Source organism: Sitophilus oryzae, unplaced genomic scaffold, assembly GCF_002938485.1.
Source record: "Sitophilus oryzae breed Bouriz unplaced genomic scaffold, Soryzae_2.0 scaffold_499_pilon_pilon, whole genome shotgun sequence".
Taxonomy (NCBI): domain Eukaryota; kingdom Metazoa; phylum Arthropoda; class Insecta; order Coleoptera; family Curculionidae; genus Sitophilus; species Sitophilus oryzae.
Window position 1 is genome coordinate 3,068,603 of NW_022147083.1, and position 26,382 is coordinate 3,094,984.

The window sequence follows — 26,382 nt, forward strand, 5'->3', positions numbered from 1 at the left end:
TGATCTAATAATAATTTGACGTTCATACTATTACGTCAAAAGCTATTTTTTTCCAAAGCCTACTACGAGGCCTACCATGACTTCACTGAATCATAGTTTCTTGTTCACTGTTATTAATATCTTAATTATAAGATATTAATACACCTGGTATTATGGTATTCTGGTATTTCGTCGGTTTTAAAATAAACTAACTGTTTCTATCTTATTCTTTTTTGTTAGAATGGGCATAATCAAGAGGGCTACTGATACCGTGTTGTAGTAAGGAGTGTTGCAATAAGGCAATTAAGGGCTTATTTTTGGTATTTATTATAATTTTGCTAATATATTTGGTTTGAAAGAAGATATCGAGATGCGGTTTTCGCTGACTTTTTAAGGTTTTACTACTCTTTACTATCAGCGAAAATTACATATACTATCGTATTTAATTTAAATAACGCGCTATGTTGTGTTAAATTGTAAGAAAGCGCCCCCTAGCGTCTACGTTCAAAACCTTAATATTATTATTTTTATAGTATAATATAGAGTAAGAAACGCTCTTTTAAACGAGCCCTCGTTTATTGGATTCTGATCATCCAGTCGGGAGTTATTAACATTTAAATAAAGATAGATCTAACCTTCCCCCACCACTTTATTTTAGCAGATAGGGGAAAATGGTTCTAACAAAAAAAATCCAAAATTTACTGAAGATTATGAAGCTATTATTTATAGTACCCATTATCTAGGCAAAATTCTGTAAAAATTCTATTTTCTTATTTTCCATAGTTGTTGTGCCCTCTAGCGGTCGTTTTACAAACTTGAAAATAATTTGCAGCCATTTCTCATAGCCTCTTTAATTATAAATATTTTTTCCGTAGGCCCTACGGCTAATACTTTTCGTATCTCGGAAAATATTAGCCGAGAGCTATTCTTAGTGGGACACTCTGTACATCTGTTTAAAAATGAATGATTCTATTATTATAATTTCATTTCAAGAATTTCGTTACCATGAAAAAGTTACCATGACATTTAGCGACCAAAGTCTAAAGCTTGATTTTCATTCGATTGGTTAGAAACGGTTAACCAATCGAAGCCTTTAAATTCAACCAATAAAATTAATATCGTATCATCGTATCGTCGGATAACTTATGATTATTTTTTACACGGCTTTTAATAGCCCGCACAGACGCGAAGTTCTGTTCTGGAAAAGCTCACATCCTGTAAAATAGTAATTTAATGGAATTTCTAAAAAACCGTCACAGGCGTCACACTAAAAATATCAACATTTTAGTAAGCTAAATATGTTAATAAAAATATTTCCGAATTTTACAATTGGTCATTATTAAAGAACAGAGACAGGGCTTAAACTGAAAATATGAACTTTCTCGAGAACTTTCTTTTTAACTGCGCTATTGCATGCACTGACACACTAACATCAAAGCCACAGTTTTTTTACGACAGCACAGAACGATCTTTTAGCAAAAGACGGATGGGTTGTTCTGAACAGTTTTATCTCTTTATGTAAATTTACCAGGAACGAACGTGCGTCTATATATATATATATATATTATTCTTATATTATTCCGTTTTCCTACTATCTATACAAAGTCCGGCAATAGTACGTCGGGCTGCTGTAGCTCCTAGAATAAAAAACTTGGAAATTTTGTTTAAGGGCAAACCTAAACTATGTACTAGATTATATTTTTTTTGTACTAGATTGTATTGTATTTGTATTTTAAGAAAATATTTTAACTTCTACAGAGTAGCTCAAAAAAGTGTGAGTGGATCGGGATGACTTTTTTAAATGAAACACCAGTATATTATTGCATTTTTGGCTTTCTTTCGCATCACTTTACATAATCTTAAGGTATGAGTAAATATATTTCAATAGTTTTAGAGATATTAATAAATAAATAAAATATATTTCTCAGCCTTTATTAAAAAATATATTAACAATACAAGCGCTGTCCTGAAATCAAAACTACATTGGGTATTTATTTTAGATGGTCTTAAATCATACAGGTTGTTCAAAATTCTACACCAAGCTTCTTAAAATATAAAATAATTGTTCTTCATTTTTTTAAATGGAACACCCTGTATATGATTTGTTTAATATATGGAGAATTAAATTATATGGAGAATCTACAGGGTATTCCATTCATTCCTACTACTAATATAATTATAAAATTTCGTTATTCATAACGAAGGAGAAATTATTTTATATTTTAGAAAGTTTGACGTAGAATTTTGAACACCACGATATTTATAGCAAAGTAATTACAGACCATCTAAAACAAAATACCTAATATAGTTTTGATATCAGGACAGTTCTTGTATTTTCAATAATTTTTTTAAAAAAGAGGCTGAATATTATAAATCTATATTTTTTATTTATTTATTAGTAATCTCTGAAAATTACCAAAATAATATTTATATCTTGGGATTTACTTATATCTTGGGATATGTAAAGCGATCTGAAAGAACGCCAAAAATGCAATAATATACAGGTTGTTCCATTTAAAAAAATCATCCCGGTCCACTCATACTTTTTTGAGCCACCCTGTAAAAGTTAAAATATTTTCCTGAAATACATTCTAGTACATACTTTAGGTTTGCACTTAAACAACATTCCCAAATTTTTTAATCTAGCAGCTACAGATGCCCGACGCCATAGACTTAAAATAGAATACCGACGCAATTTTGCCGGACCCTGCATATTTAACTTATTTTCTATCATTTTCAGAAATATGAAGTTGAGTTTCTTCTTCAACAGCAATGGTACGACCCACGACTTCGATACTCGAATCAAAGTCAGTACAACTATTTAAATGCAATACACCACCACGATGACATTTGGCTGCCAGACACATATTTCATCATGCACGGTGACTTTAAGGACCCACTGATACCAGTTCATTTTAGTTTACGAATTTATAGGAATGGAAGCGTAAATTATTTAATGAGGTAACTCTAATCTAGTTCTATTATTAATTTTATCAGCAAAATTATATGTAGTATGAAACTGTAGAGAGAAAACTCATTTAAAGCCAAAATATTTCATGGTGTCTTTTGTTTTTTCTATACCCTGTAAAGTAATGTTAATTTTGTATTGTTGGTAGAGTATAATGCCTTTGTATACCTCCACTAAGCTATGATTTAGCTTACTATTTTTTACATCATTATCATTGCCATTACTCGCTGACGAGTATTTGACACACATTTTTTTACATAAATATGGTTACGCAAGGCGTTTTTTTTTATGAGCTTTTCTGTGACTGAAAAGCCCGATACGTGATGTTATCTCTCTTCCCCACTCCGGACATTCAAAAATCTCATTACTTTGTTGCCTCTTTACTTTTTGATTGTCGTTGTTAACTGAGTTTTCAATTCTTCTCTATGGCATTCTATTGTGCGCTGCTTCCACTGATTCTACATGCTTATATTCTTTAAGTTTTCATGGAAAATACCCTTGTACCTTTGGAGCTGTCGACCCGATTTCCTTTTACCCTTGTAGAGGGTAGGGTTGTAGACTCACTATAAAGATTGCGCTGGATGTATACCATGATAGTAAGACCCATAATTACTTATGGAGCAGTTCCCTGGTACACAAAATTAGAGCAACGGACGGCAAGGCTAAACCTGTGCAAAGTCCAGAGACTAGCATGCGTTTGCATCACAGGAGCCATGAGAACCTGTCCAACAGCAGCAATGGACGTCATTCTATATCTAACACCACTGCACATTATCATTGGTAGATATGCCAATGCGACAATGATTAGAATGGTCATTAACGGAATCAGTACTGGGAGAACTGTCAGATCAGGGGCTTGGAACACCCTCAAAAAGGAAATACCACTCCTGCAACTCCCAGTGGCTGATATGCCAAGAACGTACAACTTTGAGAAACATCTCAATATAGTATTGAGCAATAAAAAGGATTGGAAGAGAGAAACGTCTGCCCAGCAGTTAAAAGACCATACCATAACTTGGTATCATGATGCTTCCAAAACCAATGGGCACCTACCCTAGCATCCTACAGGCAGAAATCTACGCTATAGAAAGATGCGTACAACTTATCTTAGATAGGAACTATCGGAAACAAAAAATAGTCATCTTATCTGTTAGTCAAGCAGCGTTAAAAGCGATCAACTAAGTATCAATCAATTCGAAATTGGTCAAAGAATGCATAAAGAAGCTGAATAAATTAGGCAAAGAAAACAAAGTCCTCCTACTCTGGGTGCCTGCTCACCAAGGGATAGAAGGCCCACACATATTTATACTCCACTAACTGAACCAGAACCGTTCTGCTTTCCAAGTGGTAACCAACTCACGGCGGAACTCAAGAACTTAGAAGACTCAATCCGCAACCTGGAATGGGAATCTTGCAACGGTCTAAGACACTCGAAGAAGTTTCTGAGGGCTTAGGATCAAGAAAAATCAAAGATCTTCTTGGATTTAAGTAAGAATAATCTTCGAATTGTCACGGGGTTTTTAACAGGGCACTGTCTCCTCAATGAACACCTCAGTAGATTGAAACTAAGAAGAAACGGCGAATGCAGATTCTGTGGGGAAAATGTCGTCTCGGCGCGCTCATCACTGAGCGCGCCGAGACGACAACTATTCGTGCCATGAACTTTGGTACGACTGATATTGGAGATGGAGAACAACCCTCTATAAAACCGTCCCAGATACTGACTTTTGTCAAAGCCCTGGGACTGTATGATGAGTTATAACTCAAGAAAGGGGGATATAAATCTGTAAAGTCGCAGTGATTAACCCCCTCCCACTCATTCTAAATTCTAAATTCTCACTATAAAGAAGAGATTTCGGTAGGCGGTTTTCTTGCATCCTCCATACGTAACCAGCCCATCTTAAGTGGGATTTAGTAATCATGACTTTGGAACTATCGCAGCTAGCCTTTTCAATGACCGATACGTTTGAGACATGGTAGTAGACGTGGTAGGCATTGGATTCTTCGAATTTTTTATATAATGTTATCTGGACAAGTTTTGCGACACACTCTTCAAGTTTGTTTTAGTGATATGGACACTACGAATCTTTTTAATAAATCGATTTATGCCAATCAATTTCTCCGATTGACTCGAGTCTCTCTTATACCAGTGTAATGTTACAAAGTAAAATACAATTTATAAAATTTGGTATGCTGATAGAGAATAATTCCTTGTATATGTTACAAGCAAGGTCCGAAATTATACATATAAAATTGAAAATGTACAGAATTTTTTATATGACGTCTGCATTATACTCCTCATTCATAACATTCACTTGTTTTGGCAACGCTTTGTTCAACAACTTTGCGTGTACTATGTCAGTATTGTATGAATTTATCTGTACAGGGTGGCTCGAATTCGACGCTCATCATTGGGATTTCGGAAACCGTAAGAGATACAGGATCGGTTAAATGGAGGCAAAGTTGCGCAATTTGATGCTCAATAAAATGCCTTATTGCATTTTGAAAAATTTCGTATACTTCCGAATATATTCGAAAAAAAAACGGAATTTTCAATTATGTTTTCTATTGTTTCCTGGCTTTATTTGTTAAGATAATTTAAAATGAAAAACACATTTTCATGGTCACTTTTTCTGCTCTATAACTCCGTGTGATTAAATATTGACTCTGACGTTTCGGTTTCTGGCGACCATCATCAACTTAATTTTTTTAAATACGGACCTAATTTCTTTTTCAATTTAATTAAATCCTTTCATCACTCTTAAAACACTATATACAGTCACTTTGATATTTGCCGAGGTTTCGAACTCTTTCGAAGAAAATTCCATCACCAGAATATTTTATGCAAAAAAAATTAAATAAAAATGTAATACAGCATTTTATTGAGCATCAAATTGCGCAACTTTGCCTCCATTTAACCGATCCTGTATCTCTTACGGTTTCCGAAATCCCAATGATGAGCGTCGAATTCGAGCCACCCTGTACATAGTTGTATTTAGCGTGATTATGGATTTTACTACAGAGGCTGGCTTTTGCAAAATTAGAACATCTGGTGATCAAAAAATTAAATTGCAGTATGTGAATTAAATTATAAATTTTCCATTAAAGTGGTTCCAGAAGATGCACTTTACGACCTTAAGTAATAGTCAATTTATATTCGGAGCGCAAAGATTATTTTTAACTGTGTCAGAAAATGTACTGATGGAAAAACAAACGTCTATTCATCCGCCTCCCATTCGACCCTAGGTTAAGGCAAAATCGTATTAAAAATAAAAAAAAACAGAGAATCACTGAAACGGTGAAACCAGAGCAGAAAATCTCGGCTTCTTCCGTTCATTTTCAGTGCGTACCATGAAATTTTGCCGCCATTTTTGTTGCACGAATGAGTTTTGATTGCTATGGTTTCAACATTTTTTCAAATTTTGGTTTTAACATTTTTCGTGATTCTTTATTTTTTTTTAATATGATTTTGCTTTGATGTAAGGTACGCCTGCAACAAAGATGAATTGTGACGGGGTATAAATAAACGCTTGTGATGGAAAATGCGTGATTGAAGAAGAAAAAAAAACAGGGTGTCCCATTTTGGTTGAAATCATACAGTATCTCCTAGTGAAGATAGAAGAATGCGGTTTATGCGCACAAACCTGGCCCACTTTTTTGTCAAACGGAAGATGCAGTAAACAAAATTTTCATAGCCCTCATTGTTTCTGAGCTACAGGGTCTTTTTCAAAATTTTGCAATTTGAGACACCCCCCGTATCTCTGATACTGTAAACGGTATCGAGAAGGTGAAAACTGTTTCTTGTAGACCTTTTTACGTAGAATACAGTGGCGTAGTCTGTGTTTCTACGAAAATAATATTTTTGAAAATATGAACTAAAGTTATCCTAAAAGTTGTATTCCTAAATGGAACATACTGCATATTAGATCTGGCTTGCTATGTGTTTCTCAAAAATATATATGATTCTATTTTATTTTCACTATTTACTGCAATATTTAAAAGTTATCATTTTCTTATTGTAGGCCCGTGATTGATAATAAAAGAAACAAAATAATTATTTAAAATATACTGCTTTACACATCTCTTGTTTTATTTTGGGATGGTATATTTTGGTATATTTTTTTATATATCAGGAAAACTTTGAACAAAACAAAACACCCAACCACTATTTGTAAATTTTGGAAGCTATCGTACCGAATCTTTTAGAAGATATTCCTTTAGCTAATTTACGTGAAATATACTTTCAGCAAGATGGGGCTCCCGCTCATTACTTTGACATTATAAAAAAATTAAACAACTATTTAAAAAATCAATGAATTGGGCCCATACGAATGGCCTCGCATATTTTTGAAAAATGTAATATGTCGTAGCAATTACAACAATGTCGAAGATCTGGAAAATGCTATCAGGCCAACTTATATATTTGCAAACCTCCCTGCAAACATCCCTTTATAGTAAATCTCGTTATAGCCAAAATATATTTAGAGATTTAGCAGTAACAGTTTAAAAGTAAAATATTTTAGTCCTTAATAAAATTTTAATATGTGTATGAATATTTTAGTAAATACCACTTTTTGTTTCTTTTATTTGCTTTTTTATTAGTAGGCCGTGATCACTGCACCCTTGCAAGCTTTTAAGAATGACCTACCTGCACCTATTTTAGCGAAGCCGTTAGCATTCTCTTTTCCCTTTAAAATCGTACTTCTGGTATCCACACCAAAAACTCCTTGTTTCTATTTCAGAGTGAACTGAATAATTTCTGGTAGTTTAAAATAGTCATAACAGAGCCTTCCATTGTCTCATATATGCTTAAGAAGGATTTGGTTACCCAAAAATATATTTATTGTTTTATAATTCACTCAGATGTAAAAAAACGTAACAGAGAAAATTTTGGTCAAACTTAAAGTGTTATATTTTTGTTACTTTTAGCTCTATTCTTATGAATTTTTTATAATTATATCACCTTTTATTCGTAAACTCAGTTTTTTATAAACTTTAGTATTTGGCAAGTTGTACAAGGTTAATCGAGGGATTGTTTTTTACCATAATTTTAAAACACCATCTGCAATAATTTCCTTTGTAAATTTACCTAAAATATAATTTTACGGTTTGAACCACATCTCCTGTGCATTTTGTTTTTTGGATCATGTCAATACATGCCTTGGTTAACTGATAATAGCGAAATGAGCTTGCCACCAACAAGCTGTAATTTTTTCAATTACAATTTCTTTTTTGAAGTTATTTTTCAATGTGACAAAAACGGCTTTGGTGATTATTGTGAATTATATACTACTATGAACAGCCCATCATGTTCGACGTTTGGCAAATATTTGGCAGGAGGGTAAGAGGTCGCGAAGCAGTACCAGCTTGATTAAATGAACTTTGCTTGGTCGTTAAGGAAGAATGGGAAAACTTAACGCAATATCATATATGCAGTCTCGGTGACAGTATGAACGGACGTATACAGGCAGTTATAGCAGCCAAGGGCGGCAATACAAAGGGTATTTTTTACATTTTTTTTTTGTTTGTTTACTTGAGTATTACTGATGTATTCTTTAATATCGTTAGTTTTGTTATCGTTATTAATGTTTATTAAAACGTGGACTGTATCGTTAGTATTTAACGTTTTTTTTTTAATTTAGAGTATCCAATTCAGTGTAATATGAAGTTACGACAATACTCATCAAAACCATCTCGTCATATTAAAAAATTAGAATTTTAGAAAGCTGTTTATTTTTTATTTTATTTATCGTATGGTAAGCATATTACAAAATAATACACGTAAAAATATAAACAATACAAAAAGATATAAACTATATAAATATAAAAAGAACGCGGTATATCACAAACAAAATACGCGCAACAGGAGACAAATACAGTGAGATTAAATAGAAACGTTAAAAGAGTGAGATTTACAGTCATGGTTCTGACCGTAAAATTATATTTTAAAAAAAATTACAGACGAAATTATTGCACAGGGTGTTTTAAAGTTAGGGTAAAAAAGCAGCCCCTCGATTAACTCTAATATACCAACTCTAATATACAGGGTTGTTCACCACATACGACACGGAGTCTTGTAGCTAAACCATTAGATTTTTCCAAATTGCAAGTTTTGGATTCGTTGAAGGACTATTAGAGTTAAAATTTAAAAATATTTTTACAACATACAGAGTGTCCCAAATAAATAAAAATTATCAAAATTGTATTTTTTTAAATGGAACACCCTGTATATTATTACATTTTTAGTTTCTATGATTAAAATAAAGGTAAATTTAATTGAGGTTTATTACACTTAAACCTTGCCGTTTTTGAAATATTTTCAATTTTGTGAAATTGCAGTAAAAATTTTAAGGCTTCATTTCTCCAAGAGTATCAAAGTTTTTAATATTAAATATTTACTGAAGTTTATTTATTGATCAGTTATTGTGTTGCAATAATAAAAATAATAGTGGCTCATACAGAGTGTCTAAAAAATTATTTTAAATAATTTCTAGCTTTAAACGCCAATAACTTCTTTAATTTAAATGAAACCCCCTGTGTATTTTAGGAGAATCAGATGCACAATTTAATTGTCTATCAAATTGAATTATATCATCTTTTACCTAACCCTTCAAGTTTTCGTAGAAAATGCATTTTCTTATAATTTAGACCTCATTTATCAATATACCCATGGAATATTGACATTTTAGATTGTTTTTAAAGTAACAAATGTACAAAATGTACAGGCTAGTAATATTATCGTTTTTAGCAAAACGATAATATTACTAGCCCATTTGTATGCAAAATGAAAACTATTTAAATCTTTATAAAAGAGTATACCATTAATTTAATGTAACTTCATTATTTCCGCCCAAATACTAATTAATTACATACTTAATTGTGTTCGTTAATAAATTATTCTAAATAAATGAGGATTTGAATCAGAAATCAGTTGTGACAATAATAAGTTATGAAAATTGTCAACAATAATAAGTTATAAAAATGAATGTCTCTGTTGTTGTTATAAATAAGCATTTATTAAAAAATGAAATATCATTTTTAAGGTGTTACTTTTTACCACACTGTCTAATACATATACAAAACTCAGTTTTTTAGTATTTGGGGCAATTATTATTAATCAACGCAAACAGTCAGTTAATATAGTTTGAATACTGGAATCATATTAATTGGTCCTCTTTAACAAATATTTAAACAGTTTTTGTTTTATTTTTTTAATGAAATAAACGAATTATATCGACAATGTTAGTATCTGTACTCTTTGGTGTAAAATTTGGTACATCTTTAAAAATAATCTAAAATGTCAATATTCCATGGGTATATTGATAAATAAGTTCGAAATTATAAGAAAATGCATTTTTTACGGAAACTTAGAGATAGCTAAAAATGGTATGATACAATTTGATAGACAGTTAACTTGTGCATCTGATTCTCATAAAATATACAGGGTGTTCCATTTAAATTAAATAAGTTTATATATTATATGGGAAATTAAAACAACTTTCGTTGCACGTCATCAATGACACCATGCGTCGTCTTATGGAGTTTGCTGGTGGTCATATTATGATGTGCAACCAAAGTTATTTTAATTTCCCCATATATGCTTCTATCCATAAGTTTCACCACCATATAACACTGATAGGAACATTATGTGCTTTAAAGCTATAATGCAACCACTTTATAGTTACAACATGCACAACTGCAAATAAGGAATATATTATTTTACATTTATATAATTCTACAGTTATTAAATAATTCTTTTTTTTTTCTTTCAGACGGCATCTAATACTATCATGTCAAGGAAGCTTAAATATTTTTCCCTTTGACGATCCAAAGTGTACATTTTCGATGGAAAGTAGTAAGTAGTATTATTGTAAAAACTTTTGCTTTATAATCAATTTTGCTTCTATAAATAGACCAATGTAAACTTTGTATCTCAAAAGACTCTAATTGTTCTTGAGTATTATTCTATTAGGTATAAAATGGAAACACTAAGATACGTTAGTGAAGTAAATTAAGTTATTTAGAAAATTGGATTGTAAGCGATAACATCTAAGAATGAACGACGTGGCACTAATAGTTTTCCAGACTAAAATATATATCGAAAGGCAGAATAAAGGGATACCAAAAATAACCCCAATTCGATTTATATCAAATTTGAAACATATTATACCCATATATTACATTTAAATTATTTTCAACTATGTTTCAAATTATTTTTTTTTTGAAAGCAGCACTTATTTGTATACTTAAAATATTATAACTCTTTTTTCTTGAAATTTTTTTGAGTAAATTAGTAAGGTTTGCTATAGTTGAAATAAAAAGTGTTTAAACAATTGAAGCACTGTTATTAGTTGTGTGGCGCACCTCATTCGCCTCGGTTGATTATACGAAAACGGAAAGATGTAGAAAGAAAATATTTTATGAGTATATGTGAGAAGGCAATGCGCATAATTTAAAATTATTTTGAAATGTACAGGGTATGTCAGAACTAAGACCGACACCAAAGTTATATTTTTTCTTATGGAACACCCGGTATTTTATTTCATATTTGGATCCGTGGACACAAAATAGGGCATTTATTATAAGGGCTAAATATGTTTACAAGTTTTTGTTTTTGAGATATTTAAAGATAAAAAAGATAAATATGCATGCTATTATAAAAAAGATTGTCAAGACCCGGTACATTGTTTTTCAGAATTAATTCTTGTGCTGACTTTTAAGCCAAAGAAATAAACGCTACTGAAAAATTTGATTGCTTTGTTTAAGGTATACAGTGGTGTTAAAAATTGCTGGTTTATTTTAAATATTTATTTTACATAAAAACTTCGTTATTTCAAATACAACACCCTATATTTTTAAAAATAAATCGAACCATATTCAAATGCTCTTTCAAACTATATTAGGGTTTCCTATACATATCTAGCACAGATTTTGAATAAAGAGCAATTTTTCAATAAAATGGCAACCAAGAAGGGTAGTATCGATGTGGCAAGTTTCTAGTGACAGTTAGTAGCTATTTTCAAAATCGAAATTAGCTTATGGACTTTATTTAAATTTACCTATAATAGTTTAATAAATAATATTTATTAAATATGTATTTATTGTTCTATCAAGAAAAACGAGGAAGTAGTTCTGTGATTTATTTTACGATGATTTGTAGATATGTATATGGATTTTCTATAAAAGAGCCAATTACGCAAAATTCATTCTCTTCACTTCAACGACAGGTTTCCGCCTAAGAGGTGTTTTTATAAACCACACTACCCAAGGTTATTAAAAGATAAGGTTGTCTCGTAACTTTTGGACCAATAGGAGCGAAGCTGCAACTTCGTCACAGGGATGCTCCAGAACTATAAAATCATAGGATAAAGGAATAAAAAATAAAATGCAACCGACAAAGAGAAATAAATGGACAATACAATAAAGAAAACACACATCAAACAACTGAAAACTATTGACGCCATACACTATAAACAATAAAGTACACAATGAAGTATCGATTCGGAAATGCACTGTCGGACTGTGGGCAGTTTTTATCCCTTTATCTATGAGTGGTATCATTCCTATGACATAGTAGATGATGTTTTCGATAATGGCGGATCGAGTTACGAGACAACCTTATCTTTTAATAACCTTGCACACTACCAGCTCTGCGAAATAGGACAAATAGTTTTTAGGCCAGTAAACGTAGCCGAGTATTATATTATGTAAAAGTGGAAAAAATTAGTAACCAACCAATCTCAACGGGAATATGTAGATAATAATCTCCTATTTAACTCCTCAAAAGTCCCATTCGGTCCCAGTGGGGGAAGTTTGAAAAAAATGGCCGCCCTCTTGGATTTTTTGGTTTTTTTCAAATATCTCCGTTTGCATAACTTTTTTCGAAAAAACTAAAGATATGTTTTTTTGTAGAGAATTAAATTTAGAATATTCTACCTTCAATCATTTTTTTTTCTAAAATAAATAGTAATGGAGATAGAGCAATTTTTTACTATACGGTTTACAAATTTTCCAGTTTTTTTAACCAATCCGCTATAATTTTTGCGTTAACAGTATAGTGTTAAAATAAATAAACCAAGTATAAATTTAAGCATTCAAACAATTAAAAATAACGTTTAAATATTATTTATTATATAAAATTATTGTTAAAAAAATTATTATTAAATTTAAGTTATTAAATAAAAATCCATCCTGAGCATCATTTTAGCCTCAACTATAAAACAAAAGTTTGTGCAACTGATTCCGTAGCACTGACCACACTTTGAAGAACATACAAAACCCAGTTTTTTATAAGAGCAATTTTTAGAACATTGACTCTCTTTCCAATTGCAATAAAATAATTTTAGTAGGTCAGGAGGGGCCACATCTGCTGTTGATTGAATAGGTGTCAGATTGCCTTTCTGATATTTCTTCCATCCATATTGTAAAGGATCTAACTTGTTACCAATCCATTCTTGAATCTAAAAAATACCTATAATAGATATATCTTTACAGTTACCTGAAAGTATATCCTAAGTAAATGGAGTTTTGCAGAGTTCTCAGTTGGAAGCAAATTAGCTAAATTAAAGGTGGTCTTAAGAGATTCTCAGATGGTTCATATGCTTAATATAGCTTGGGCAGTGATATAGCTTTAAAATATAATTTAATCCTGACTCAAAAAAAAAGTGTCTGTCGATACTGAAAAAAGATGATCTTTGTCAATACCTCGACATATTTTTAGAAAAAAAATCCTAACAAAGATAACTTCTTTCAGTCAGGATTAAATTATCTTTTAAAGCTATATCACTGCCCAAGCTATATTAAACATATTAAGCATCTGAGGTACACTCTGTACAATATAATTACATCAAGACAAGCCCTTAAGACTACCTTTAATTTAGCTAATTTGCCTCCAACTGAGAACTATGCAAAACTCCATTTACTCAGGACATACTTTCAGGTAACTGTAAAGATATATCTATTATAGGAAATGTTATAAGATGTATTTTTTAGATTGAAGAATGGATTGGTAACAAGTTAGATACTTTACAATATGGATGGAACAAAGATCAAAAAGGCAATTTGACACCTATTCAATCAACAGCAGATGATGCCTCCTGACCTACTAAAATTAATATTTTGCAAGAGAGTCAGTGCTCTAAAAATTGCTCTTGTAGAAAACTTGCTCTTAAATGTTTCAAATGTTCACTTCAAAGTGTGTTCAATGCTACGGTTGAGGACGAAAGTGACTCTCTGGATGCCGTCATAGTAGATTTTATTTAATAACTTTAATTTAATAATAATTTTATTAACACTAATTTTATTTAATAAATAATATTTAAACGTTATTTTTAATTGTTTTCATGCTTAAATTTATACTTGGTTTATCTATACGAACACTATACTGTTTACGCAAAAATTATAGCTGACTGGTTTAAAAAAACTTGAAAATTTATAAACCGTATAGTAAAAAATTGCTCTATCTCTATTACTAGTTATTTTAGAAAAAAATACTTAAAGGTAAAATATTCTAAATTTAATTCTCTACAAAAAACATATCTTTAGTTTTTTTGAAAAAAGTTATGCAAACGGAGATATTTGAAAAAAACGAAAAAATCCAAGATGGCGGCGGTTTTTTTCAAACTTCCCCCACTGGGACCGAATGGGACTTTTGGGGGGTTAAATAGGAGATCATTATCTACACACTACCGTTGAGATCGGTTGGTTACTAATTTTTTCCACCTCAACCTCCAGATTGACTGGCCTATTTTCAAAGGAACGGTTATCAGGAATGTTCCTGTTTGGATATCTTTGAGCATAAGTCCTTGAGACCAAGAAGCAATTTTCCTCACAAATTAAAATAACTATAACTATAACATATCCAGTATCGCTAGCAGATACTGCTTTATTTTTCTTGATAAAATAATGAATACTTATTAAACTATTGTAGGTACATTTAAATAAACTGTTATAAATCTAAATAATAAATTGAAAATAGTTACTAAATGTCACGACAAAATTGCCATGGCGACATCAGCCATCTTGATAGCGATTTTACTGCAAAATCCCTTTTTATTCAAAATCTGAGCTAGATAGGTATAGGAAACTCTAATATAGTTTGAAAGAGCATTATATCTGCTTTCATTTATTTTAAAAAATATAGGGTATCGCATTTGAAATAACAAAGTTTTTATATAAAATAAATCCTTAAAATAGAGCAGCAATTTTTGGTACCCGTATATAAATTTTAGGAAGCAATAACATTTTTCAGTAAAGTTGATTTCTTCAACTTTAAACTCAGCGGAAGAATTAGTTCTGAAAAGTAATGTACAAGGTGTTAATAAACTATTCTATTGCATGCATATATAAATATCTTTAAATATCTCAACAACCAATGCTGGTATACATAGTTAACCCTTATAATAAATACTTTATTTTATGTCCACGGATCCAAATATGAAATAAAATACCGCGTGTTCCATAAGAAAAAATATAACTTTGGTATATATTTTAGTTCTGAAACACCCTGTATATTTCAAAATAATTTTAAATTGTGCACATTGCCTCCCCACATATACCCATAAAATATTTTGTTTCTACATCTTTCCGTTCTCGTATAATCAACCGAGGCGAATGAGATGCGCCACCCTGTATATATTTTTTTCGCGATATCCTAAGATTTTTAGCAATTTTTGGTACCTCTGTATAAATTAATTACATCCCAGTTACACGTCATTATTATTATAAGAAATCAATATACCTAATAAATCAGCTAGAGACGTATAAACCCAATGTTTAATAGTACAAATGTGACTAAAGATATCAAAAGCTTCTAACTTTGATAGTGGTTTTTATCACAGCTTGGTATCAATTTAAAATGGCTTAAATATTTATCATATTTTTGACTGCCTACCTTTTATCAACTTTTAATTGTTTATTATTAACAAAAAGGTTTTTTGTTCTTAATATCTTAGTTGGTGTTGTTTAGTTGAGAAGCCGTTGGTTATTTGAATTTTGAAAGGTACGTAAGGAATTGTTAATATGTACTACTAACAGTTTTCTCAAATTTCAAATAAGAGAAAATATTTTAAAATAAAACTATAAAAAAAATCAAGTCGTACCTGGAAAAATCACTTATACAAGGTGAATCTTAAGAAAGGGTCTAGGGGAAAAAACACATAAGCGCCATTTATTTTACTAATTATACAGGAGAGCACTGGACGGCTGGCCGTTATCAGGTTCTTTGCGTGTATTTTATATTTTTACTAGGCATATCATCTAACAACTTATTACCCTGCAGAGTTTATACATTTTGTAGGGACCAGTTAGACCTACTATAATTTTGTAAAATCCTAAACCAAAATGAGAAATTGGCGCTTATCAAGCTTTTCCCCTGGGCCCTTCAAAATTCAATCTACTACCTATGTTGCCATATTATGAAGAAATTATGTTTTTTAACTAAAATTTTAAAAAAAATCCAATATGTTTTTCAAAAGACTCCAAATTTAAAAAAAAAAATTCGCGAAAAAAAACTTATAGACAGATAGCTTCATAGATAGATTTATTATTAGAAAACCTCATAGATGGATTTATGGGGTCGAAATATACTACCCCTCAAAATATTTGCACTTATTTAAAACCCACCCTGTATATATATTAAAGAGGAGAGCGAGAAGAGAGAGATTGAATTTTAACAAATCAATTTATTTTATACTATCCTTTCACCATTAAAACATTTTATTTACTTATATGTTGTTATGATTAAATGTCAATATAAATCTCCAATTAATAATAGTACTATTAACTATTTCTTACGTACCTTCAAAAATTAGATATTTATAAAAAATCTTGGGAATAATACATTACTAGGTACCTCTATGTCATTATATTTTTTTTTGTAAATTTTAATTTTAGTGAATTTTTGTACACTTGTAATTTTTGTCATTTTCCAAAAATAGTTCTCTATTTATGCTAATATTTTTCAGTATCATATGAAACAACATCCATGAACTACGTATGGAAAAACGACGAAGATGTTTTAAGGAAGTCTCCAAGTTTAACAACTCTCAACGCTTATCTTATTAATAATCAAACTTTACCATGCCCTGTACAATCTAGTTGGAGAGGTATGGAGTTGTTTGGTAACTTGCTTTGATTTTTTTTTCGTTTGTTTGCTAACATTCTAGATTAAGACGCATTTATTTAGTTTTATTTTTTAATTATTCAATAATATTGCATGCCAGAAGATCTTTAAATTTATACAAGATTTATTTTTTGTTTATATTATAAGAAATTAATAAGTGTTTATTTTTATAATTTGCCATCCTAATTTTATATGTAGTATAATATACACTCAGATGCAAAAAAAAAACGCAACGGAGAAATTTTTGGTTAAATTTAAAGTGTTATATTTTTGTTATTTTTAGCCCTATTCCCATGAATCTTTTATCAACCTGTACATAATTATACCAACTTTTATTTGTAAACTCAGTTTTTTATAAACTTTAGTATTTGGCATATTATACAGGGTTAATCGAGGAGTTGTTTTTTACCTTAACTTTAAAACACCCTGTGCAATAATTTCGTGTGTAAATTTTATTAAAATATAATTTTACGGTCAGTACCATATCCCCTGAGCATTTTGTTTTTTTGGATCATGTCAATATATGCCTTGGTTAATTTTTAAGAGCGAAATGAAGTTGACACCACCAATTTGCAATTTTTTCCATTATCATTTTTTATTATTTATTTTTTATTTAAGTTATTTGTCAATATGACAAGTCGGCTTTGGTGATTATTGTGAACTATATACTATTATGAACTGCCCATCGTGTTCGAAGTTTGGGACATGCTTGGCTGGAGGGTTAGAGGTCGCGAAGCGGTACCAGCTTTATTAAATGAACTTCGCTTGGTTCTTAAAGAAGAATGGGAAAGCCCATAACGCAATATGATATAATATGCAGCCTCAATAACAGTATGAACGGACGTATACAGGCAGTTATAGCAGCCAAGGGAAGCAATGCAATGTATTGGGATATTTTTTACAAATTTTTTTTCTGTTTGTATACTTAAGTATTACAGATGCTTTCTTTAATATAGTTAGTTCTGTTATCATTATTAATGATTATTAAAACCAGGACTGTATCGTTACTCTTTAACGTTTTTTTTAGTATAAAGTATCCAATGCAGCGTATATGACATTACGACAACAGTCATCAAAACCATCTCGTCATATTAAAAAATTACATCAAAAAGTAATGATAATTGAACAGTTGATTCCGCTCTTAAAAATTAACCAAAGGATGTATTGACATGAATCAAAAAACAAAATGCTCAGGAGTCATGGTTCTGACTGTAAAATTATATTTTAGGAAAATTTACACACGAAATTATTGCACAGGGTGTTTTAAATTTAAGGTAAAAAACAACTCCTCGAATAACCCTGTATAATATGCCAAACACTAAAGTTTATAAAAAACTTAGTTTACGAATTAAAGTTGATAAAATTATACACAGTTTGCTAAAAAATTCATAAAAATAGGACTAAAAATAACAAAAATAAAACACTTTAAATTGGACCAAAAATTTCTCCGTTGCGTTTTTTTTGCATCTGAATGTACATAATATAATATTTATTTTTTTTTGTTTTCACTCTTGGCTTTAGGTCGTTGGGGTTGCAAAGATGTTCCTAGATTTTGTTCATTATTTTTTTATTTTGTGACGACGTTTCGACAGTATATGTCTTTTTCAAGCCTCTTTAAGTACATAAAAACAGTCAGTTAAAGTCAATAAGATAAAATGTCAAACTAAAAGGTCTTACCTTGAACGTAGATTCTTACAGAGTTAAAATTTGTTAAACTGGACAACACAATAACACATATTAACTATTGTTTTTAATTGTGTTTGGACATTACACTTTACTACGAGCACGTACGTATTTCCTTGCAGATCGCTCTGTATAAAACACATTTATCGGTTCAATACCCGATGTCTACTGTTCTTAGTGCGTTAGAGGATCGACAGATATATTTTGCTTAGATTTTTTTAGGTCTTTTTTTATCATTAACCCCGTTTTTGTTTTTTTTGTATCTCCACCATTTCATAAAATTCTCTCTCTTTTTTTGGTGATTTTCTGTTTTTAAAATTTTAGTTTTATTAAAATCGAATGTATGATTTTCTGTTGACACATGATTTGTGAGGGCGGTTACATTTTTTTATCATACTTGTGCCTTTTCAGTCTATTTTCTAACCATTGAGAAGTTTGTCCTATGTAAACTTGGGCGCAGTTCGAACATGGAATTTCATATATAACATTGCTTCGTTTGTTTAACGGTGTTACAGATTTTAGTTTAGAGAAATTATTAGCTAACAAGTTATGTGCTTTATGACAAATCGTTATATTATACTTTTTGTGTAACCCTTGTAATTGTTGAGACAACCCATTTACGAAGGGGAGCGCAATATATCGTGTATCTTTTTTAATGTTTTTATTTTCTATTTGATTTTGATTGTTTTTTGTGTTTAAGAATTTTTGGAGTCTATCTTTGAATATTTTGTTTATTAGTTTTTGTGGATGGTTATTTTCTTTTAATGCATTTTTTGCTTTTTTTATTGCAGCATCTCTATATTCTGGGTCGGATAGACGAATTGATCTGTCCGCCAAGCCAATTATCACCGATCTTTTTTGGTTAGCTGGATGGTTAGATAGAAAATTGAGATATCTTGAGGACCAAGTTTTCTTTGTATACCATTCGGTTTTTATGGTTTGATTGGTATGATGTAAAGTAATATCTAAGAAGTTAATTTTTTTATCGTTCTCTATTTCTGACGTAAATTGAATATGTTTATTATAGGCATTAAATTTTTCTTCTATATACCTAATTTTTTCTTTTGGTATAGCTGTTAGACAGTCATCAACATACCGATAAAAAAAGGGTATTTCAAAATCGATATCAGATAGAACTTTACTCTCCAAGTGTTCCATAACCATTTGCGCTGCAACACTAGAAATCGACGCCCCCATTGCACAACCCTCAATCTGCTTATAAATTTGGTCTTTATACATAAAGTAAGTTGAGTTAAGCGTAAGTTCAGTAGCTTCAATAAATTCGTTCATCGGGATATCAGTGTATTGCTTAATTTCGTCCCATTTTTCTTCGATTACCTTTGTTACTAATTTAATTGGGATACTGGTATATAGGGAAATTACATCTAAAGATACTAATATGTAATTTTGTGGTATTGTTATATCTTTTATTTTTTCTTTGAGATCAATGGAGTCTCTAATGTAATAATTATTTTTATAAACTATATTATTGAGGATGTTTTTTAAAAATTTAGAGAGTAAATTGAACGGGGATTGAATACAGGATACAATGGGTCGCAACGGTACGTCATTTTTGTGAATTTTAGGAAGTCCATAAATTTTCGGTGTAATAGCATTATGAATTTTAAGATTTTTTGCAACACTTGGAGGAATATAAAGTTTTTTATCCCACCTGTCAATAAGTTCGTTATTTTGTTTTTGATATTTTTTTGTGGGGTCTGTTTTTATGATTTTGTAGGTTTTTTTATCTTCTAATAGTGTATTCATTTTTTTATCATAATCAGATTCTGTCATAATGACTGTTTTACTTGTCTTGTCGGCTCTTAAAACTTTTAAATGCGTGTGGTTCTTTAGAAACTGGTTTGTTTTTTTTATTTTTAATTTTAGTTTATTATCTCTTTTTTGCCTCTTAGACTTATTTTTTAATTTGTTCTGAAAGTTCGTTATTATATTACACGTTTTTGCTCTTATTTCGTCCTGCTCGTATAATCTTAAATGTTTTATACCATTTTCAATGTTACAAATGATTTCATTAGTGGGTATTTGTTTGTCATTATCGATCTTAACTGCAAAATTAGGCCCTAAACTTAAGATATCTGATGCGTACTGTGGTATGTCTATATCTGTCAGATTCTCGATCCAATTTAAATTTATTTTTTCTGTGTATGTCGATTGAATTGAAATTAGGTTTTTAATTTTATTTATGTGCTTTGATTTGATTTTTTTAAACAGATTTTCGCACTTTTTATTAATAGTTGTTTCAAATTCCTCAAATGTGTCATAAGGGATACCTTTCATTATATCCAATTTTAATTTTTGTTTGTTATTGGTTAGGTTTTCGATAGTTTTAGACGTATCACTAATTAATAAGTTCAATGTATTTAAATTAAATTTTGATTTGACATTTTGATGAGGATATTTTGCTTAAATCTGCGTTCGAGGCTTACATCAATAAATTTTAAGTGAGATATCTTGAATCTTAACAAAGTTGGTGTTAAATTTTCCGTTTTGCATCTCAATAAGAATATTCTCCTGTTCTTTTGGTTGACAATCTTCTTTGAAATATTTTCAAAGCTCTTCATATTCTGAACTATATTTATTCCATATTTATTTTCGGTGGTTTTGTAATTAATGGTTATGGAACACTTGGAGAGTAAAGTTCTATCTGATATCGATTTTGAAATACCCTTTTTTTATCGGTATGTTGATGACTATCTAACAGCTATACCAAAAGAAAAAATTAGGTATATAGAAGAAAAATTTAATGCCTATAATAAACATATTCAATTTACGTCAGAAATAGAGAACGATAAAAAAATTAACTTCTTAGATATTACTTTACATCATACCAATCAAACCATAAAAACCGAATGGTATACAAAGAAAACTTGGTCCTCAAGATATCTCAATTTTTTATCTAACCATCCAGCTAACCAAAAAAGATCGGTGATAATTGGCTTGGCGGACAGATCAATTCGTCTATCCGACCCAGAATATAGAGATGCTGCAATAAAAAAAGCAAAAAATGCATTAAAAGAAAATAACCATCCACAAAAACTAATAAACAAAATATTCAAAGATAGACTCCAAAAATTCTTAAACACAAAAAACAATCAAAATCAAATAGAAAATAAAAAGATTAAAAAAGATACACGATATATTGCGCTCCCCTTCGTAAATGGGTTGTCTCAACAATTACAAGGGTTACACAAAAAGTATAATATAACGATTTGTCATAAAGCACATAACTTGTTAGCTAATAATTTCTCTAAACTAAAATCTGTAACACCGTTAAACAAACGAAGCAATGTTATATATGAAATTCCATGTTCGAACTGCGCCCAAGTTTACATAGGACAAACTTCTCAATGGTTAGAAAATAGACTGAAAGGGCACAAGTATTATAAAAAAATGTAACCGCCCTCACAAATCATGTGTCAACAGAAAATCATACATTCGATTTTAATAAAACTAAAATTTTAAAAACAGAAAATCACCAAAAAAAGAGAGAATTTTATGAAATGGTGGAGATACAAAAAAACAAAAACGCGGTAAATGATAAAAAAGACCTAAAAAATCTAAGCAAAATATATCTGTCGATCCTCTAACGCACTAAGAACAGTAGACATCGGGTATTGAACCGATAAATGTGTTTTATACAGAGCGATCTGCAAGGAAATACGTACGTGCTCGTAGTAAAGTGTAATGTCCAAACACAATTAAAAACAATAGTTAATATGTGTTATTGTGTTGTCCAGTTTAACAAATTTTAACTCTGTAAGAATCTACGTTCAAGGTAAGACCTTTTAGTTTGACATTTTATCTTATTGACTTTAACTGACTGTTTTTATGTAATTAAAGAGGCTTGAAAAAGACATATACTGTCGAAACGTCGTCACAAAATAAAAAAATAATGAACAAAATCTAGAAACATCTTTGCAACCCCAACGACCTAAAGCCAAGAGTGAAAACAAAAAAAAATATATAGTATACAGGTCAAAGAAACGAAACAAAAAATATAATATTTATTTTAGATTTTTTTTCACGATACTTAGATCTCTTAGCTCTATATCACACTTAGCTCTATACTACACTATACGTACATTTCTTTAGTACCTATCCAAAATTGCTGTGCACAAAATGAAAAAGTTGGAAAAAGTATTTTGCAACAGGAGAAAATGTTTGTAGAAAATAATATACAATGGGGAATGTTAAACCATTCTTACATGTATGTAGAATCTATATTTCTCTATAAAAGTTAACATAATAAGTGTATTTTAAAATTATTTTAAACAACAATGTAAAATTTGAATACCATGCAATATGCAGTTACAACATTTTTGAAGTAGAATAAAATTTGAATAAACTGTAAGATTTAAGATAATATCTGATATTTAAATATAAATAACGCTAATAATTTGAGAATACAATATTTAAAATTAAAATAACATTTTCAAATTATATAAAAAGAAATGAGACAATCTATTTGAACAATAGTTCCACAGGTGCTTCTAGAAGTTCCATAAATTTCAAATTTTGATTTTATGTAGCTTTTAGCTTATAATGAATGGAAAAAAATAAAAAAATATCGAATTTTTTAAAATTGTTAATTTATTAAACAGTAAATTAGATGTCTAGCCGCTATCGGTAACTGATTATCCAGTCGAAATTAGAAAGCTAGAATAATTATTTAAAGTTTAAGAATTATCGCTAGTCAAACTTATTGTTTTGAAACATATAGTACCCCAGAAAAACTAGGAGGATAACCTACAAAAACAAATGAGATCCCATCAAAAACAGAAGGTAAATAAAATTTCAAGACTCGCAACGCAATTTTTCCACTACGGAAAGTTATGAGGTCTCAAGTTAAACCAAGTCCGATTATTTTATTTCTTTTCTTTTCAATTATAAATAATTAGTATCAATGTTAGACATCTTTATTTCTGTAATAAGTATAATAACTTGACAATTGCACAGCACCATAATTATTAAAGATTGATCTACCAGATTGATTGCTAACTAAATTTATATAGTGCCCTTAAGTATTTTAATTAGCGGAAAATCATACAGTGCAAATGCCAAGAAAATATATTTTTTATTTCCGTCAAAAAGAGCAAGAATAAAAGAAAACTAATTATGCCACTAGGTTGTGCTTAAAAAACTGCCTTAAGAATGTTTTTATAGAATGTTATTATTCCGCGAAACAAAAAAGTTGTGGGCAATTTCCAAAATGGTCGAAAATTAAAAAAAAACTCGAATTTCTCTACTCGAATATCTCAGTTCGCTGAAAAAGACGGTTTATGCCATTAAACATGTCTCAAAAATCGAGCCCATGTCTTCTGTGTCATCTAGTCAGGAAATAGAGTTTCTCTGTTAAAACATTCCAATATCACACACCTTGTACGCTATTAGCATTTTTTTATTAATTTGGTCTTGCTTTTAACTAGCTATAACTTTTTATTTTTGGAAATAGAAGTTTTATTAGAAACTTATTTAATATTGTATACACAGGATGTCCCATTTAAAAAACTATATAAGTTTATAACTGTAACTGTGATATTTTACAGCGTATGACATTTTTAGTAATTGCTATAAAACTTGGCAATATGTTATAAAACTAAAAACGATATTTGTTTTTCAATAAATGTTCTATCTTAAAAAAGTTACAATCAGTTAAAGTGGGACAAAATAAAATGCTGACACTGTAAAAGGGAAAATTACTAAACTATCTAAAATATTTACAAGAGTGAAACAGAGCACTTATCGATTTTATTTTCGAAATTAACTTGTCATTTCTTATTCATGACTATGTCTATATTTTTTTTTCAGGGAATTACAGTTGTTTGAGGGTCCACCTAATATTTACAAGAGATAGAGCTTTTTATTTTACTACAGTATTTATACCAGGAATAATATTGGTAACTTCCTCATTTATAACTTTTTGGCTTGAATGGAACGCTGTACCTGCAAGGGTTATGATAGGTAAATATTTTCTTTAGGTTACTGTAACAGTAAAACTCGCTAGTAATGAAAATCCTAAAAAAATGTAATTATTGTCTCTGTTATTAATATAACCATTTATAACTCTAGAGCGGTTTTTATGTTATTAGTCCAGTAAATAAGGACACGAAAAGACCAAAGTCTCGGCGTAATTCGTCGGCCTTGACTTTTTAGGCGGATTTCGTACATACCTTTTGGGGAAAACTGTAACACCGTGCTCGGCCAGCTTTAACCGAAAAAATGGCCACAAAATATAAATATCTGCTAAAATATACAATTTACAAAATCTCTCTTGGAATAAAAAATGAAGCTTAGGTAATTACCTATAAAAATTGTCTTTATCATTTTTGACGTAGAATTAGTAGTTTTCGAGGTTAGTAGTAGCGCCTCGAATAATTTTCTCTCCAAGTCTTAATGCTCTGGAGATAGATTTCATAAGCGTATCACTGACTAATAGGCCAAATTGTTTAATAACTCGCCTAAAATTTAATATTTTTTGACGATTCAAAGTCTACTTAAAAGACAGAATAAAATTTTCAGATTTTTACAAACTTATTCATATTTTCACTAATATATTTTTTTAACAGTTGTTCTTAGAGCTTCTTTCAGCAAGTCAGAAAGTTTGAAGTATTTGTTTAATCGCATTTTAATAAAAAAAAACAGCTATTCGTAAGTGGCTTTTTCCGATTTTTGGGATTTCCGTAAAGTGTCGTAAACACAAGAAAATTGCATAATAACTTTATAAGCAACAAACATCAATGAGGAGTTGGAAATCAATGATAAAAGTTCAAAATTACCTGCAATATCTTGCAACTTTTTCAGAGTAGGCGCATAGCAGTGAATGATTTCTTATTACTATAGTCCGTCATAAAAATGAGTTTTGAATAAGTAAAAGTGATAAAAAAAATTAAAAAGTGTGTTGTAGTGAAGGATTGGTGCATCTGATAATATCTGGAACTCTAAATTTAGTTAAAATTGCATTATAATGTCACAAACATCTTAAAAGATCGATGGGAATCTCGGTTGAAATTTAGTGGAAGAAGTGATAACAACTGATGACATCGTTCGTTCGACGGTAGGCCTATGTTAGTACGGCCAGGCCGGAGACTGTAAAATGGGTGATGAGTGCGGCAAATGTAATTTGAAATTCAAGAGAAACGATACTGGAATCATCAAATGTGATGCTGTCTGTCGATTGATATTTCACTCAGAATGTATTGGTATTAGTAAATCCCATTATGATGTAATTAAAAACGTCCCCGGACTTAAATGGTTTTGTGCAAGTTGTATACAAGTATTTAATTCAATAGAAGGTTTTAGAAAGGCGTTGGTGGATTTCAAAAATATATACATACATACATACAGCCGTTACTCGCTGACGAGTATTCGACACACATAAAGAAGATGGTCACGCATGGCGTTTTCTTTCATGAGCTTTTCTGTGACTGAAAAGCTCGATACGTGATGTTATCTGCCTACCGCACTCCGGACATTCAAAAATCTCATTGCTTTGTTACCTCTTTACTTTTTGGTTGCCGCTGTTAACTGAGTTTACAACCCTTCTCCATTGAGTTCTATTGTGAGCTGCTTTTTCCCACTCATTCTGCATGTTAATTCCCTTTAAATTTTC

The 26,382-nt window shown here is 30.4% G+C and overlaps 1 protein-coding gene across 11 annotated transcripts in view; it reads left to right on the forward strand.

Annotated features, from left to right (window-relative positions):
- The window catches only part of LOC115886812 (glycine receptor subunit alpha-4), a 440,445-nt gene that overhangs the window by 369,375 nt on the left and 44,688 nt on the right, over positions 1–26,382 (forward strand). For 6 of the 11 annotated variants that reach the window (XM_030906104.1, XM_030906106.1, XM_030906108.1 and 3 more), the window contains exons 6-9: positions 2,720–2,940; positions 10,720–10,802; positions 16,912–17,067; positions 24,582–24,734. In XM_030906104.1, the coding sequence (XP_030761964.1) occupies positions 2,720–2,940; positions 10,720–10,802; positions 16,912–17,067; positions 24,582–24,734 (613 nt within the window). The remainder of the gene's footprint in view (positions 1–2,719; positions 2,941–10,719; positions 10,803–16,911; positions 17,068–24,581; positions 24,735–26,382) is intronic. The other 5 variants (XM_030906105.1, XM_030906114.1, XM_030906109.1 and 2 more) reach the window with 1 other exon arrangement.